Source organism: Oryctolagus cuniculus, chromosome 13, assembly GCF_051225735.1.
Source record: "Oryctolagus cuniculus isolate XC-2025 breed Fujian yellow rabbit chromosome 13, ASM5122573v1, whole genome shotgun sequence".
Classification (NCBI taxonomy): Eukaryota; Metazoa; Chordata; class Mammalia; order Lagomorpha; family Leporidae; genus Oryctolagus; species Oryctolagus cuniculus.
The window spans coordinates 61,103,349-61,121,125 of record NC_142879.1 but is presented as its reverse complement, the minus strand read 5'-3'; the positions used below and the strand labels follow the sequence as shown (position 1 = coordinate 61,121,125).

The 17,777-nt window shown below is 43.1% G+C and overlaps 1 protein-coding gene across 10 annotated transcripts in view; it reads left to right on the top strand.

The window, feature by feature from the left end:
- Nucleotides 1-497: 497 nt before the first annotated feature.
- Nucleotides 498-17,777, top strand: part of MTR (5-methyltetrahydrofolate-homocysteine methyltransferase) — a 149,169-nt gene continuing 131,889 nt past the window's right edge. For 3 of the 10 annotated variants that reach the window (XR_016219028.1, XR_016219030.1, XM_051820744.3), the window contains exons 1-4: nt 529-918; nt 8,543-8,757; nt 12,754-12,843; nt 16,766-16,835. Coding sequence is in view for 2 of the 10 variants with exons in the window: in XM_051820744.3 (XP_051676704.3) it covers nt 885-918; nt 8,543-8,757; nt 12,754-12,843; nt 16,766-16,835 (409 nt within the window). In the remaining 8 variants the exon portion in view is untranslated. Of the gene's footprint in view, nt 919-8,542; nt 8,758-12,753; nt 12,844-16,765; nt 16,836-17,777 lie in introns of those variants that run through there. The other 7 variants (XR_016219029.1, XR_016219031.1, XM_070055569.2 and 4 more) reach the window with 6 other exon arrangements.

Genomic DNA, 17,777 nt, shown 5'->3' with positions numbered 1-17,777 from the left:
AGGTGTTTAACAAATATTTACTGGCCTTTGATTCCATGTATGTTCTTCAGAGTTTTCATAGTGCATTCACAAGTCCACACGATCTCATTTAATCCTTCCTACAAGCCTATAAAATATTCATCACTATCGCTTATCTTTTCCCATATAGTGTGTGGAATGGTGACTGACAAGGTTAAGTATCTTACTCAGTGCAAAGCAATAGCAAATCAGAAATAGAGTTGGTCTTGTGACTTCAAGTTCCGGGCTCAGTCACCAAACAGCTTGTTGAAGCCAGCGCCAACTAGGCGACGCCACTTCGAGGGGACACTCTGGGCGCACTCCCGGAAACTCTGTGCAGAAATTCTCAAAGCCTCTGCGTGTGGGGACTTCGGATCCAGGACTACATCTCCCAGAGAGCTTCGGGGCGAATCCTCAGGTGATTGGTTGACATTCACAGCCAATACAGCTGCGAGGATCTAGTGCAGCCCAATCAGAGGCGTGAGAGGGTGGGATCTCCCACGCCGAGGCTAGATTGAGCCAAGAGCTAACGGCTTTCTGAGCTTCCCAAATCGCTGAGGGGCTGAGAAACGCGCCCCGGCGTCCTTGACGCCACGTTGGCCTCTGCTTTGGGTCCATGCCTGCGCTCTCTCAGTAACCCCGCCTCTGGCTGCGCGACTCGCCGCTCGGTGACTGGGAAGAAAGCACGTGGCGCAGCGCTTGTCGCGGGCTCGCGCCCGGCCGAGGGAGGTTCCCTGGCGTGGCGGACCCTCTGTCCCCTCAGAGACCCTAGCTGCTCCGGCCTCCCCTGCCCGACTGTCCCGGCGCTGGCTGGCGTCGCGCTCGGCCGTCACCTGTGCAGAGCGGCTCTTCCCCGCCGCGCCCCCCGCGGGAGGAGACTCGGCAACATGTCACCCGCCTTCCAAGAGCTGTCGCAATCCGGTAACGCTGCGGTCCCTCTGCTCGGTTCGGTTGCGTGTGTAGTGACCCGTGCTGTGGCCTCTTCACCCCTCGGGTGTTTCTCTGCTGCGGGAGACGCCCGGAGGGATTGCCCTGTGAGCCGGCGGCAGCTTTTGAACTTGGCCCAGTATCTCCTGAAGGCCACATTTTTTTTTTTTTTTTTTTCTCCGCTTCTTACCTAACCTGCTGTGCCCTTTCCTCCGCAGGCAAACAAATCATGAAAACTTGCAAAGCATCCCGCTCCCCATTCGCCTGAAACACTCGCTTGACGTCAAAATAAATAAATTTTGCCGTTCAGTGCAGCCTGTTCCAGCAGGGCGCGGTGGCAGTTTTGCATGATGTAATGTTCTTATTCCGTAAATGCTTGTTGGGCACCTTCTGCCAAAGAAAGTTCAGGTGCTGAGGCCAGATAGGGAAACCCACACAACTAGGTTTTTTTTTTTTTTTTTTTTAAGATTTATTTATTTATTTGAAAGGTGGAGTTACAGAGAAGCAGAGGCAGAGAGAGAGAGAGATCCTCATCTGCTGGTTCACCCCCGAAATGGCAGCAAGGGCCGAAGCTGGGCCCATCTGAAGCCAGGAGCCAACAGCTTCTTCCAGGTCTCCCACACGGATGCAGGGGCCCAAGGACTTGGGCCATCTTCTGCTTTCCCAGGCCATAGCGGAGAGCTGGCTCGGAAGTGGAGCAGCCCCAACCGGCGCCCATACGGAATGCTGGCACTGCAGGCGGTAGCTTTACCCGCTACACCACAGTGCTGCTCACAAGGCTAGTTTAAACTGCACAGAACTTTTATTTTCCGGGTGTGTTTCTGCAAACGCCAGTGTGCTTAAAATCACTGTTACCAATCCCTGCTTGCAGATACTCAGTCAATCTGATGTTGGTGGTCTGGGATTGAGTGTAAGAGAAAAACGAGTTGAGCTAAGAACTGAATTAATTTTAGCTTTATAATAAGCTCTGGGTCTCTTAGAACGTCATCCCTGATTATGATTTGTGTGCATATGTATGTCTAAAACAAAACATAAAATCGTGTGAGGTGTGAAGTAGGAGACACAAAAAACGAGAGTTAGTAATGAGGACAGAAGAGTAGCTGAGTAGCTGCCCTATGGTGGAGTGAGAATTCTCAGTTCTTTTGGGGAGTGAACCAGCGCAGACTGAGTCGGGAGCAAGGAGCTTCTTCCAGGTCACCCACGTGGGTACAGAGGCCCAATTTCTTGGGCCAGCCTCTGCTGCTTTCCTAGGCCTATCACAAAGGGAGCTGGATTGGAATTGGAGCACCAGGACGTGAACTGGCGCCCGTTTGGAATGCTGGCATCATGAGCAGGTTACCTAACTTGCCATGCCAGGATGCTGGCCCTTTAATGAAGTTTTTAAATGAAGAGCTTGGAGTTCTTGAATCTTAAAGTTGACCGCTAAGGCTAAATGTCTGTGATCTCAGACCAATATTGTGTTCCCTTGGGGAAGGAGGCTCGTGGGCTAGCAACTACTTCTTGTGAGAAAATTTTAGCTATATCTTCTAAAGGTTTCTTGGGTTTCATCTTTGCTTAATACTATACCTGTTATTGTGTATATTAATAAATGTTATGTAATTAATGAATAGTTGATGACAGAATGAGTAAATGATTCAGCCAAAGCCTTTCTGTGACTTACTGAAATCCAAGGGGGGAAATACAGTATTTAAAAAATTGGAATAATACCCAAAGAGATGCCTACAAAATGTGGCAAGCTGATACAAACTAGAAATTAGATATCTAAAAATAAAGTGCAAAGTATCTTGCCAGGGACTTAGAGGGCAGTCATAAGATCTTTAATATAGCAAAAGCAAGAAACTGCTGAGAAAGCATTAGGGAACATTTGATTACAATGCAGAAAATAAAAATATCATTTCTTTTCTGTATGTGTTCCCCACTTAGCACAAAGGAAAGGGGTGTTCTAAGTGAATTGTACCTACTTGTTGTCACTATATCTCCAGGGGAGAAGTGTTCCTGACACTAATTTATTACTTAAATCCATTTACCAGGCGTTTTTGGTTTCTGCCTTCATCTTGTGATTCTTTAGGATATTTCTTCAAGGTGGTGCTACCATTTGATTTCAACACCTGATTGTTGCTTTAGCCAGTTAATTCTATGTTTTTTTTTTTTTTTAAATTTTATTTATTGATTTGAGGGGTAGAGAGAGAAAGGAGAAAGAAGGAGCTCCCATCCGTCTGCAGTGGCTGGGGCTGGGAACTCAACACAGGTCTCCCAGCTACTTGAGCGTCACTCTGCCTTCCAGGATCTGCATTAGCAGGAAGCTGGAGTTAGGTACTGGAGCTGGATATTGAACCCAGGTACTCCAGTATGAGATACAGGGAGCTTAACTGCTAGGTCAAACACCAAAACCTGTTTATTTTTTGGAATGTTTGCTGTGAATCAGAATATTATCTACCAGAAAATTAAATGTTAATGATGGAAAACAAACTCAACAAAATACATTGGTTTGATTGACTCAAACTGGAGAAAATGCTGTGTGACCTCTTAAGCTCACTAACGGCGCACATTCCTTGAGACTGTCCTCTGTTCTGCAGTTATCTTCTTTTGGGTCTCCCACATGGGTGCAGGGGCATGAGCACTTGGGCCATCCTCCACTACTTTCCCAGGCACATTAGCAAGGAGCTGGATGAGAAGTGGAGCAGCTGGTACTTGAACTGGCACCCATATGGGATACCAGCTTTGCAGGTGGAGACCTTACTCGCTATACCATAATACCAGCCCCGAAACAATGGATTTTTAAGGACCTCAGTTATAGAGGAGTTTTTTTCTCAGTCCATACAATTCCCATGCATATTTGTTTTATTGTATATTCTCTTTTATCTATATTTCCCATTCTCTCTATTTCACATACGTCTGCATATTTGTAGGTTTCCTTGCAGTCTGTAGTCTGTGTATTTTTAGTTTATATAATGCTATCTTGATGGTTAATCATTTTGAACTTTTATTTGAGAGGCAGATATATACTCCCTCCCTTCCTCTCTGTCCTACACACACACACACAGAGCTCTCATCTGAATGCCTGCAATTACGGGCTAGGCCAGGATGAAGCCAGGAGCTGGGAACTCAGTCCAGGTCTCCCATGTGGGTGTGGCAGGCACCAGATTACTTGAGTCATCACTGCTGCTTCTCAGGGTCTATATTAGCAGAAGCTGGAGTCAGGAGCCAGAGCTGGGTATGGAACCCAGGTACTTTGATAAGGATTGTGGTTATTTTTCTTTTTTAGATTTATTTATTTATTTGAGAGGCAGAGTTACAGAAAGAGAGAGGAAGAGACAGAGAGAGGTCTTCCATCTGCTAGTTCACCCCCCAAATGGTTACAACAACTGGAACTGGACTGATCCTAGTTTACTGAAGCCAGGAGCCAGGAGCTTCCCGGTCCAGGGTCTCCTGCTTGGGTGCGGGGTTCACCTGGGCCATCCTCCACTGCTTTCCTAGGCCACAAGTAGAGAGTTGGATTGGAAATGGAGCAGCCAGAACATGAACCTGCACCCATATGGGATGCCCGCACTGCAGGTGGAGGCTTAGTCTACTACGCCACAGTGCTGACCCCGTGGGTATCTTTAAAAAAAAAAAAAAAAGATTTATTTATTTTGAAACTCAGGCTTACAGAGGGAGAGGGAGATGGGGAGGGGTAGGGGTAGGGGTTAAGGAGAGGGGGAAGGAGAGATCTTCCATCCTCTGGTCATTTGCCAGGTGGCTGCAATGACCAGGACTACGCCAGGTCAAAGCCAGGAGCCACGAGTTTCTCCCTGGTTTCCCACTTGGGTGGCAGGGGTCCAAGCACTTGGGCCATCTGCTGCTGCTTTTCCCAAACCATGATCAAGGAGCTTCATTGCATTGGAGCAGCTGGGATGTGAACAGCGCCCATATGGGATGCTGGTGTTGCAGGTGGTGGCTTTACCTGTTAGGCCTCAACACTGGCCATGGGTATCTTAACCAGTGTCTAAACTGTTATGCTGAACATTCACAAGAGCCAGCTGTATTACTGTGGCATATCTGGTTATCAGTGTGTAGTATTCCACAGTGAACATTGTTCTGCTCTCAGGGAGCACAGAAGAAAATAGGTTGGTGTCATTAAGGTTTGTTTTGAGTGATTTGTATTGACTTTGGTACAGACAGTTGGGATCTATTGAAGATGCTTAACATTTTTCTATAGATGAGTAATCTGATAGTGGTGCATTGGATGGATTTGGAACACAAGGTGGCCAGGTTTGGTAGTGGTCTCTTTGTAGGACCTTTGTCTTTATTTATTTATTCTTTTCATTTGAAAGGCAGAGTTGGGGCCCATGCCATTGCATAGCAGGTAAAGCTGCCTCCTGTGGTGCTGGCATCCCAAATGTGCACTAGTTTGAGTCTCAGCTGCTCCTCTTCCAGTCCAGCTCTTTGCTAATGTACCTGAGAAAGCAGTGGAAGATGTCCCAAGTGCTTGCCCCATCACCCACACAGGATACTCAGAAGTTGTTTCCGGCTCCTGGCTTCAGATTGGCCCAGCTTGAACTGTTGTGACTATTTGGGGAGTGAACCAGTGATTGGAAGAGCTTACTCTCTTTCTCTCTGTCTCTTTCTCTCTCTAAATCTGCCCTTCATATAAATAAATAAATCTTCACTTGATCTTAGCCAAAAGGCCAAGAAGTGATAATAAATAAATCGTAAAAAAAAAAAAAAAATAGAGGGAGAGATTTTCTATCTGCTGTTCACTCCCCAAATGGTCACAATGGCCAGGGATGGGCTAGGCAAAAGCTAGAAGCCAGGAGCTCCCTCCAGGTCTCCCACACGGGTGCAAGGGCCCAAGCACTTGGGCCATCTGCTGCTGCTTTTCCAGGTGCATTAGCAGGGAAACTTGATCAGAAGTAGAACAGCCAGGGCTTGACCCAGTGCCCATATGGGATGCTGGTGCTGCAGTTGGTGGTGACTTTATCCTTTATCCTCTACACCACGATGCCAGCCCTGGACCTTTGATAAAAATGCTTACAAAGCGCCTCCACTTGTATGATATTAATTGCATGGATATATCCTAGAGCTCAGAGATGATTTGTGGTGGTTGGCATGTGTAGTCAGGGCCTGAAGAAAGGGTTCACAGTTAGCTTAGAAGGTGAGTTGAGTATGAAGGGCCTTTTGGAGGTAAAATCTGTAGGGCTTGGAATCTGAGTAGATGTTCGTTATCAGGGAGAACAAAGAGTTAGATAATACCGAGATTTTAAGGTTATGCTTCTGGGAAGGATGTTGCTATTCACAGAGATAGGGAGATCACGCAGAGAATTTAGCAAGTTTGTTTTTGAAAATTAGATTGAGAAGCAGGTGGGTATTTTAGGTGATGTTATCAGATGAACAGTTTGAAATTTGAGGTTAAGATTGGGGTCGGGGCCGGCGCTGCGGCTCACTAGGCTAATCCTCCGCCTAGCAGCGCTGGCACACCGGGTTCTAGTCCCGGTCAGGGCACCGGATTCTGTCCCGGTTGCCCCTCTTCCAGGCCAGCTCTCTGCTGTGGCCCGGGAGTGTAGTGGAGGATGGCCCAAGTCCTTGGGCCCTGCACCCCATGGGAGACCAGGAAAAGCACCTGGCTCCTGGCTCCTGCCATCGGATCGGCGCGGTGCGCCGGCCGCAGCACGCTGGCCGCGGCGGCCATTGGAGAGTGAACCAACGGCAAAGGAAGACCTTTCTCTCTGTCTCTCTCTCTCTCACTGTCCACTCTGCCTGTCAAAAAAAATAAATAAATAAATAAAATAAAAAATAAATAAAAGATTGGGGTCAGGTGTTTTGGTAATTAAAAATTCATTGTTGACTACAAAAAATGTTAGAGTGTGGTGGAGTAAGACATCATGTTAGGAAGATAAGGAATTTGTGGGTGCTGTGGTATAACAGCTGAAGGAGCCAGGAGCAGTAGATAGGGAAGAAATGGGATGTGTTGGGGTGATGATGATCATGCATTCTTTTTTTGTTGTTGTTGTTAAAGATTATGTCAAAGGCAGGGGAGAGAGAGAAGGAGGGAAAGAAGGAGGGAGAGGAGAGGAGAGGAGAAGAGGGGAGGGGAGGAGAGGAGAGAGAGATTCTTCCATCTGCCAGGTTACTGCCCAAATGGCTGCAACAGCCAGGGCTAGGCTAGACTAAAGTCAGGAGCCAAGAGCTTCTTCCCATCTCCTATGTAGGTACAGGGACCCAAGTACTTGGGCCATCTTCTGCTGCTCTCCCAGGCATATTAGCAGGGAGCTGGATCAGAAGTGGAACAGCTAAGACTCAAACTGGTGTGCATATGCGATACCTTCAGGCAGAGGCTTAACCTTCTACACCACAGCACCAACCCCTGCATTCTTTAAGTGCAGAGAGGATAAGAGTTAGCTGAACTGTAAGAGTATTTTGAGGTAGAGAGGTGATAAATTTGAGGAACTTCCAATAGAAAACTTCTTTGTATAGGATTGGGCTAGATCACTTACAGAGTGAGAAAGATGAGGATTTGGTTGTAAAAAGAAAGCAGAAGGCCTCCCTCTCAAACCCCATTCCACCCCGCCCCCCTCGCCCAACCTGGGAGGATTAAGCTGTCACCTAGTGGCAGCTTCTGCTTGGCCCAGCCCTGGTTGTTGAAGCCATCTGGGGAGTGCACCAGTAGATCGATCTCTCTGTCTCTCCTTCTTTCTCTCTCTCTATGTCTCTACCTTTCAAATAAATAAATAAATTTAAAAAGAAAAAGCAAAGGTTAGGATAGCAGATGTTGGAAGTGTTCAGGGAACTCAAGAAAAGATGAATCAAAGAGGTTCAACATTATGAATTTTCATTGACTGCAGTCAGCATAGTTTGTTGCTTTCCAGTAGTTCCTAGAAGAACCAAGTTCAGAACCAAGAATTAGAAATCAAGGAACATGGGGAAAACTGAGAAGTTTGAGAGTTTGTTAGCCAGTTACTAGTTCATAAATGGAGCAGAAGTGAGTGAAACACTGCTTGCAGGCTGTTAGTTCTGGCAGTGCGTGAGGGAGATGTTCAAAGCTGACACTTTAAATGGCTATTTGGAATTACTGATGGTTTTTAGGTATCCATGCTAAATCTCCCTGTTAAGGGAATATTTAATAAAAAAGAGCCTCAATGTCTTTCTTGCACATCCTGGCCTGGCCTTATATAGCTTTGCTCATTGCTTCTTTGTTTTTATCATCTCTGAAGCAGAAATAGCTATAGCTTCCTTTTACCTTGGTTGGGTGCTTCATCAGTGATTTTGTACCATGTACATCTTTTATTAGGTACTGTCATGACTTAATGACAAGATTTTTGGGAAGCATTTTTCTTTTTTAAAAAATATTTTATTTATTTATTTGAGAAGTTAGTTACAGCCTGAGAGAGGGAGAGACAGAGAAAAGTCTTCCATCTGCTGGTTCACTCCCCAAATGGCCACAATAGCCAGGGATAGGCCAATCCAAGGCCAGGAGCCAGGAACAACTTCTGCATCTCCCACGCTGGTACAGGGGCCCAAGCACTTCGTCCATCTTTTGTTGCTTTCTTTGGGAAACATTTTCCTAATGCATCTTTTATGAGCTACTTTTATTCTCTATTTTTTTTCATGTTTCTTTATTAAATGTTCACTTTCTTTAAAGCAGATATGAAGAAAACTCCACAGCATGAAATTGAAGCCATTCTGCAGAAGAGGATTATGGTGCTGGATGGAGGGATGGGGACCATGATCCAACAGTACAAACTCACTGAAGAACACTTCCGAGATCAAGAATTTAAAGACCATGCCAGGCCTTTGAAAGGCAACAATGACATTTTAAGTATAACTCAACCTGATATCATTTACCAGATCCATAAGGTAAAGTATTCTTACACACTTTTTTTTTTTTTTTTTTTTTTTTTTGACAGGCAGAGTGGACAGTGAGAGAGAGAGAGACAGAGAGAAAGGTCTTCCTTTTGCTGTTGGTTCACCCTCCAATGGCCGCCGCGGCTAGTGCACTGCGGCCGGCGCACCGCGCTGATCCGATGGCAGGAGCCAGGTACTTATCCTGGTCTCCCATGGGGTGCAGGACCCAAGTACTTGGGCCATCCTCCACTGCACTCCCTGGCCACAGCAGAGAGCTGGCCTAGAAGAGGGGCAACCGGGAAAGAATCCGGTGCCCTGACTGGGACTAGAACCCGGTGTGCTGGCGACGCAAGGCGGAGGATTAGCCTATTGAGCCGCGGCGCCGGCTGTATTCTTACACATTTATTTAAGTTTTTTCTTGTACCAAGGTCAGACCACTGTGCTAGGTGTTCTGGGGAGTACAAAAGAAAGAGGGATTTATTCAGAAAGCAGATATTGGGTATCAAATAAAAGTCATGTATTCTGGTAGTCACTTGGAATAAGATGAGGAAGATAGTTTTGCTGCTCTTGAGGTGTTTAAACTCCAGTGAAAAACATTAAAAATATGGACAAATGAAGGGTTTCATATTTACTATTTTATTTAAATCACCAAAACAGCCTTATGAAGAAATATTGAGAGGTGGTATCTTAGTTCAGGCTACTATGAAAAATTACCATAAAGTAAATGGCTTCATAACATACATTTATTTCTCCTAGTTCTGGAGGCTAAGAAGGCCATGACTGAGATCTAGTAGATCTGGTGTGTGGTGAAGGCCTGCTTCCTGGTTTACAGACAGCCATCTTCTTGTTCTCACACTGTGGAAAGCAAAAAGAGAATGCAAGGTGTTGGAAGGTGTATCAGTCAGCTTTTTGTTACTTTTAATGAAAATAACTGAGACCTTCTTAGGAAGGAAGAAGGTTTACTTCAGCTTACAGTTTTGGTGGTTCACAGTCCAAGATTGGGTGGCCCCATTAGTTTGGCATCTAATAAGAATGCACGTGGAGGGTCTCACATGAGGAACCCAGGAGCAAGGAGACACAGTGGGGCACTCTTTATGTACCCTCTGTGTGGTCTTTCCTTACAATGCTATCATGACTTGAGTTTTGAGCTGCTTCCTAGCAACCTGATGTAAGCTGATCATTTTTCTAAAGCTCCTCCTTCAGACTCCACAACAGGATCAAGCCTCCATTTTAATCCTTCAACCATTAAATCCATTAACCAAATTTTACATTAAGTAAAATTTTGGAGTTTAAATGTCTGCATGACATTGGGAGTCAAATTTTGTTCAGTCCATCAACAAAGGACATTGCTATGGTCTCAATGTCCATGTCTCCCAAGATCTCTTTTTCTATTTTTTTTTTTTTAAAGATCTATTTATCCATTTGAAAGAGCTACAGAGAGGGAGAGACACAGAGAAAGAGATCTTCCATCTGATGGTTCACTCCCCAGATGGCTGCAATAGCCAAGTCGAAGCCAGGACCAGTAGTCTCCTTTGGATCTCCAATATGGGTGACAGGAGCCCAAGCACTGGGGCCATCTTCTGCTGCCCCTCCCAAGCCACCAGCAGGGAGCTGGACTGGAAGTAGAGCAGCTGACATGAACCAGAATCCATATGGGATGCCAGTATTGCAGGCAGTGGCCTCACCCATTACGTCAGAATGCCAGCCACATCTCCCAAGATTTCTATTTGCCCAATATTGGGTGTATTAGGAGGTACCCTTATAAAAGAGGCCAAAGGGAGCTTATTAACCTCTCTCACCACGTGAGAACACAGAAGATACTATCTATGAACCAGGAAACAGGCTCTCACCTGTTAGAAAATTCTAAGATGTAAATACCATTCATGTGTTTTAATTTCTATTTTGGTCTGATTTTCTGTACTTGGATATTTTTAAAAATATTATTTATTTATTTGAAAAGCACTTCCTAGATGCCTGCAGTTGTCATGGCTGGGCCAGGTAAAAACCGGGAGCCCAGAACTCAATCTTAGTCTCCCACATTGGTGGCAGGGACCCAGGTACTTGGGCCATCACTGCTGTGTTCCAGGGTGTGCATTAGCTGGAAGCCTAAATCAGAAGTGGAGCTGGGATTCAAACCCAGGCACTCAATGTTGGGGTGTGGGTGCTCTAAATGGCTGCCTAACTACTGTGCCAGGTGGTTGCCTCTATAATTTTTGGATTTCTAAGTTAGATTGTTTCATATGAGGGTACTTGTAAAAGCTTGTAGAAAAATGGAATCAAAAAATAAGTTTATTTGGGTGCAAGAAATTTTTGAAATCCATTATGATAAGCATTTTCCATGAACTCTTTGAAGTACCTTTGTACGGTTTGATTTGCATTTTTTGTGTTAGCATTAAATATTCAATTTACTTAACACCTCTTCCTAGGTATTAAAGTAGTTTTTAATTTTTCTTGCTCTTTTTAAAAAATATTAAATTTTAATTAATTTGTTATTATTTATATTTTTCAAGATAACTTTCTCAGAGGAGAGGAGTCACAGTAAAGCACCCTTCCTCTTTGCTGAGGCTGCTTGGGTACAGGCTCCAAACACAGCTTGGTGACTGGGAGTCTTGTGGTTCAATTCCCAGCCATCCTCCTCAGCCTTTTTTTTAAAGATTTATATATTTATTTGAAAGGCAGGGTTATAGAGAGGGAGAGGCAGAGTCAGAGAGAAAAAGGTCTTCCATCCGCTGGTTTACACCCTAAATGGCTGCAACGGCCAGGGCTGGGCTTGGCTGAAGCTAGGAGTCAGGAGCTTCTTCTGGGTCTCCCACGTGTGTGCAGGGGCGAAGCCTTTAGGCCATCTTCTGCTACTTTCTGAGGTGCATCAGTAGGGAGCTGGATGGGAAATGGAGCAGTCAGGACTCAAACCCAAGCCCACTAAGGCTGTTGGTGCTGCAGGTGGTGACTTAACTTGCTATGCCAGCGCTGGCCCCTTAATTTGTACTTATAAAAAACAAACCCATAAATAAGAATAAGTTCTGATTTGACTGCCATTCCAAATTACCATTTTTTTCTCCAGAGGCAATGGCTGTTACTAGTTGGTATAGTCTTTCCAAATCCTTTTAAAAATGTATTTATATGTTTATACATGTGCTGGTAGAAAACTCAGTACTGTTCATGTGTAAACTTAATGGTTTCATGCTTCTTTTTCTATTTCTGTTTTCTATTCATTATCTTAACTACATCAGCATATGTAAATATATATTTTGCACTCTATAACATGTAACAATAGATATACTGAAGTTTATTTCTCTATTGAAGGATATTTGGAATGTGACATAAATTATTATAAATGTATATATGTTATTATAAATGTGTATATGTTGGTTTTTATTTCCCAGTTCTTCTTCAGACACTGCTCATTAGCTCAGGAAGGGTTGAGTTTTTTTGCTTTTGGAAAATAAAGAGGGTCGAGAGTCTCTAGGGAATTGGGTTGATGTTGAGGTGGAAGACTGATTTCCAACAGGGAGGACAGAAGGGCACAGAAGTCTGCAAGGTTCCAGGGTTGGAGATTTGAGGTTTCAGAGAATGGTACTTTCAGTATGCTTATTGAGAAGGTAGGGGAAGCATGGAGAAGGTAAGGGCACAGAAGTAATGTTTGTTAAGTGCCCCTTAAATGCCAGATACTTACTGTGTTATCTTGAGTTATCATATAGCCACCTTGTTTACACAGAAGGGTTATGATACTTACAAATGAGGAGACTGAGACTCAGTTTAAGGAATTTGACTAAATTTGCATAACTTAGTATATTAACTTTGACTTCAGGTTCTGTGCTGTATATTTAAACCTCATGTCTTTCTGTGACACACTTATACCATGTGCATCTCTAGCTTCTAGTGGAGTGCCTCACTTTTAGTCGGTGGTCAAACGTGGTTGTTGATGGTGTTGATGAAAGGACATCCTTATTTTTGGGGAACAGGGACTCTGAAACTCCTAAAAATTGACTTTACTATTTCATGTTGTAGGAATACTTGCTGGCTGGGGCAGATATCATTGAGACAAATACTTTTAGCAGCACTAGGATTGCCCAAGCTGACTACGGCCTTGAACATTTGGTAAGAATTCCATTTTTGCTCCTATCTAAGAAGTTTATCAGCATTTGCTGCATTAGTAATTGCTAGTGAGAAAACCACCCGAAGCTACAGAGTCAAGCTAATACCTAGTTATCTGTTGTTTTGGTTGAGACAGGGAAAGTAGTTTGAATTTCTTCTTAATAACAGCCCATTTATTTCCCAACTGTCTGCTTTAATGGGCAAGAAATAATCAAATGAAAATTATACTTATATGCAGAGACTATTGATAAAGGCATACTCTTTAGTTGTGTACACATAGTTTTATGAGGCCTTTTAAAGCATTTGTTGGTAGATGTGTTTTTTCTTTCCTTTTTTTTTTTCTTTTTAAGATTTATTTATTTATTTGAAAGGCAGAGTTACAGAGAGGCAGAGAGAGAGAGAGAGAGGTCTTCCATCTGCTGTTCATTCCCTAAATGGCCACAATGGCTGGAGCTGCACTGATGCAAAACCAGGAGCCGGGAGCTTCTTCTGGGTCTCCCACACTGGTGCAGGAACCCAAGTGTCTGGGCTGGCTTCCACTCATTTCCCAGGCCACAGCAGAGAGCTGGATCGGAAGTGGAGCAGCTGGGACCCAAACTGGCACCCACATGGGATTCTGGCACTGCAGGCGGCGGCCCTACCTGCTAAACTGCAGCACCGGCCCTGTAGATGGTTTTTTAAATTGGGGCAAAATACACATACAATTTACCATCTTAACTATTTTATTTCTTCTGAAACTAATACTTTACTGTTTCCTTGAAGATAAATCACGTTAATTTGGATTTTAAACAAATGATTTTTTTTCATAGAAAGGTATTTATATTGTTTTTCTGATTATAGAAACAATGTGTACTATAGAAAATTTAAAGTCGATCCATCATCTCATCTTAATGATTTTTAAGTGTAGAGTTTAGTGACATTAATTATACTCAGGTTATTTTGCTGTCATCACTGCCATTCATCTGTAGAACTTTTTATTTTGCAAAACTGAAACTTTATATCCGTTAAACAATAATTCCTCATTTTCTCCATTTCACTGTCTCTGGCATCCACCATTCTAACTTCTGTCTCAATGAATTTGACTATCCTTGTACCTCATATAAGTTGAATCATGTAGTGTTTAACCTTTTATAATTGATTTAATTCACTTAGAATAATGTCAGGAATTCATCCATGTTGTAGTATGTATCAGAATTTCTTTTATTAAGGTTGAAAATATTCCACTATATGTGTATACCACATTGTCTTTCTGTATTCATTTGTCAGTGGACATTTGTTTTGCTTCTGCTCGTTTGCTATTGTGAATATGCAATGGTGCTACTATGAATATGTGTATGTAAGTATTTACTTAGTCCCTGCTTTTAGTTCTTTTGCACACACACACAGAGAAATGGGATTGCTGAATCATACAATACTTCTGTTTTTAATTTTTTGAGGGACTGTCATACTGTTTTCCTTTATCATATATACTGTTTTCTCTAGCACCTGCAACCTCTTATATGTCACCAGCAGTGTACAAGGGTTCCAATGGATGTATTGCCAGTGCTTGTTATATCCTGTTGTTTATTATTTTTTGATGGCTTTCTTAGTGGATGTGGGTGGCAGATATAGTTTCCTTTTAATCAACATGATACTTCTATTTTAAAATTTTTGTAAAATGTTAAGAATGGAAATACATGGTAGATGCTGAAGTCCCCATTTTTGTATAGGATTTTTCCAGATATATACATCTGTTTCCATGTAAGTACTCCTGAATACTCTGACACTGATTCCTCTCATATTATTGATCCTTGTGAGATCAAATGTCTGTTGAGTTATCAAGAGAAAATAAAATTATGTTCTGGTTACTTCTGCAATACTTAAAGACAGGAGTTGACAAACTGTTTCTTGAAAGGACTGGGTAGTAAATAATTTAGGCTTTCTTAGCTACATAGGGTCTCTTGTAACTGTTCATATCTGTGATATGTAAATAATGGTTGTGGTGGTGTTTCAGTAAAACAAAACCAAACAAAACACAACAAGAAACGAAAACTACAGACCAATATCTTTGAGAACATAGATGGAAAAATTCTTAATGAAATGTAGCAAATGAAATCCAAAAGCATATAAGGTTCATACACCATAATCAAGTAGAATTTATCCCAGGAAAGCAAGGAGGGTTAAACATTTGCAAATCAATAAATGTAATAAATCACATCAGCATAATGAGGAACAAATTCTATATGATCATCTCACTAGAGGCAGAAAAGGCTTTTGATAAGATTTAACACCCCTTCATGATAAAAACTCTCAACAAATAAGATATAAAAGGAATGAGCCTCAAAATAATAAAGCTGTGTATGGCAGCTCCATAGTCAATATCATAATGAATGGGGAAAAGCTGAACTCTTTTAAGATCTGGAACTAGACAAGGATGTCCACTTGCAATACCTTATTTGTGATACTTTATCAAATTTTCAGGAAGATAATAATCTACAAGAAGTTCAAATTCACTGAATCTATCTATTGGGCAGTGAAGGAAGTCAAGGCCAGTGGAAGTTGCTATGGGAACTAATGGTTTTGTTTTACTGAAACACCACCACAACCATTATTTACATATCACAGATATGAACAGTTACAAGAGACCCTATGTAGCTAAGAAAGCCTAAATTATTTACTACCCGGTCCTTTCAAGAAACAGTTTGTCAACTCCTGTCTTTAAGTATTGCAGAAGTAACCAGAACATAATTTTATTTTCTCTTGATAACTCAACAGACATTTGATCTCACAAGGATCAATAATATGAGAGGAATCAGTGTCAGAGTATTCAGGAGTACTTACATGGAAACAGATGTATGTATCTGGAAAAATCCTACACAGAAATGGGGACTTCAGCATCTACCATGTGGTATGGGAACTGCTGAGTCACAGCACAGTGGCCTGAATATAGTTCACAATTAACATATTTTCTGAGCAAGTAGAAGAGGGGAGTGAAAAGGAGTCAAGCATAAATAATGAGAGGCATAGGAAATGTTGATTACCTTGATTTGATCAGTGTACATTGTATACTTTTATTGGACTACCACAGTGTACCCTATAAACAGTTACAACTATTAAGGGTTAATGAAAAGTTAAAAAGCTAAAGGAGATAGTTATGCTGTCTAGTCTAATTTGATCACACTTTAAATACATGTAATGAATTGTACTGTAGCTAATAGATATGTATAGTTAAAATAATAAAACTTTATTTATAAAAATAGGCATTGGTCTGTATTTGCCCTGTAGGTCATAGGTAGTGTGCCAGCTTTCTATTTAGGATCTTCTCATTTCTTATATACCTGATGGGAGAATCCAAGGTACATAAAATCTTAGATTGGAAGGGATTGTAAAGATCATAAGTCTAGGACCTTCTGATCTGGTCTGTGCAAGAGTTTCCAAATGGCCATGGACCTCTTTAAATTATACACAGCACTTTGTGCTAGTGAGAGGTTTCATTGTCCTTTATCATATTACTGATTCCAACAATTATACAGTGAAGGAAATGAAGGCCAGGAGAAGTTGTTAGCAGAAGGCCATGACAGAACCAGTCCTAGAGCTCAGGTCTGCCTCTGAAGCGTCTTTTCTGCATTACTCTACTTTTTCCTTAATTATATCAATTTATTCTGTGACATGCAAGATGACATGCCACTAACTAGCTTGTGGTTAGGGAGAAGAACCTAAAAGTGCTTCCCAGGAACTTTTGCCTTTCCCTGCTGCCTTTGAAGACTAGGGCATCTGATACACCTTTTTTGGCTAAGATTTTATTCAGACTTCAGATTAATGCCCGGTTTTTTTTTTTTTTTTTTTTTTTTTAAGAATAAAACTGGGTATTAGATGGCCATGAATTTCTCATTTGTCTTATGGAAGAAGTGAAGCATAAGCTAATGTTTGTGGTTGATGTTATTAGGCCTACAGGATGAACAAGTGCTCTGCGGGAGTGGCCAGAAAAGCTGCTGAGGAGATGACCCTCCAGACAGGTAAGGATTGTTCTTCCTGTTTTGATTTTTCTCAGCAATAATGTTCTATCTTTAGTTCAGGCTTTTCTATATGACCTTTGGCTTTGAGCAATGCTGCAGACGTGGTGTTTTGCTTGTTTGCAGATTACTTCTCTGCAGTTCCATAATCAGGCATTCAGCAACTTGTCGCTCCCCCTCTTCGTGGAGGAACGACACTAAACCCTGCCTAGGCTTCATATCCGAGTCACGGCACCATTGTGTCACTCCCCCTCTTCGTGGAGGAACGACACTAAACCCTGCCTAGGCTTCATATCCGAGTCACGGCACCATTATGTCGCTCCCCCTCTTCGTGGAGGAACGACACTAAACCCTGCCTAGGCTTCATATCCGAGTCATGGCACCATTATGTCGCTCCCCCTCTTCGTGGAGGAACGACACAGGACCCTGCTGTGGGGAGCAACTCGGACTAGACTAAGTTACTGGAATTAAGACTTATTCTATGCACCTGCTCTCCCACAATATGGCGCTGGGAGAGGAGAAAACAGTTTCTACCCAGCTGCCTCTCACCAACTTGACAAACTGTAGGACCTGCTCCTGATTGGAGGAGAGCAGCGTGCTCGGCGTGTGGGCAGCCGAGTTGGGATTGGTGGAAGAGGACTATAAAGGAGGAGAGAGACAACATGCACCAGGAACATCTAAGGGGAACATCTATCTGAAGGAACACCTGTGCAGCCCCCGAGAGAGCCGGCCGGCGGTGTGCCGCTCCCCTGCGGAAGTGGGGAAAGTGGCAGGGGGGCCCGCCCCTCCACGGAGGTGGAAGGGATGGTAGCCAACCCTGGAAGAACCAGCAGCAAACCCGGGGAGGGCCGAGCAGACAAAAGAACAGCGCAGGGTCCTGTGTCGTTCCTCCACGAAGACGGGGGAGCGACATAATGGTGCCGTGACTCGGATATGAAGCCTAGG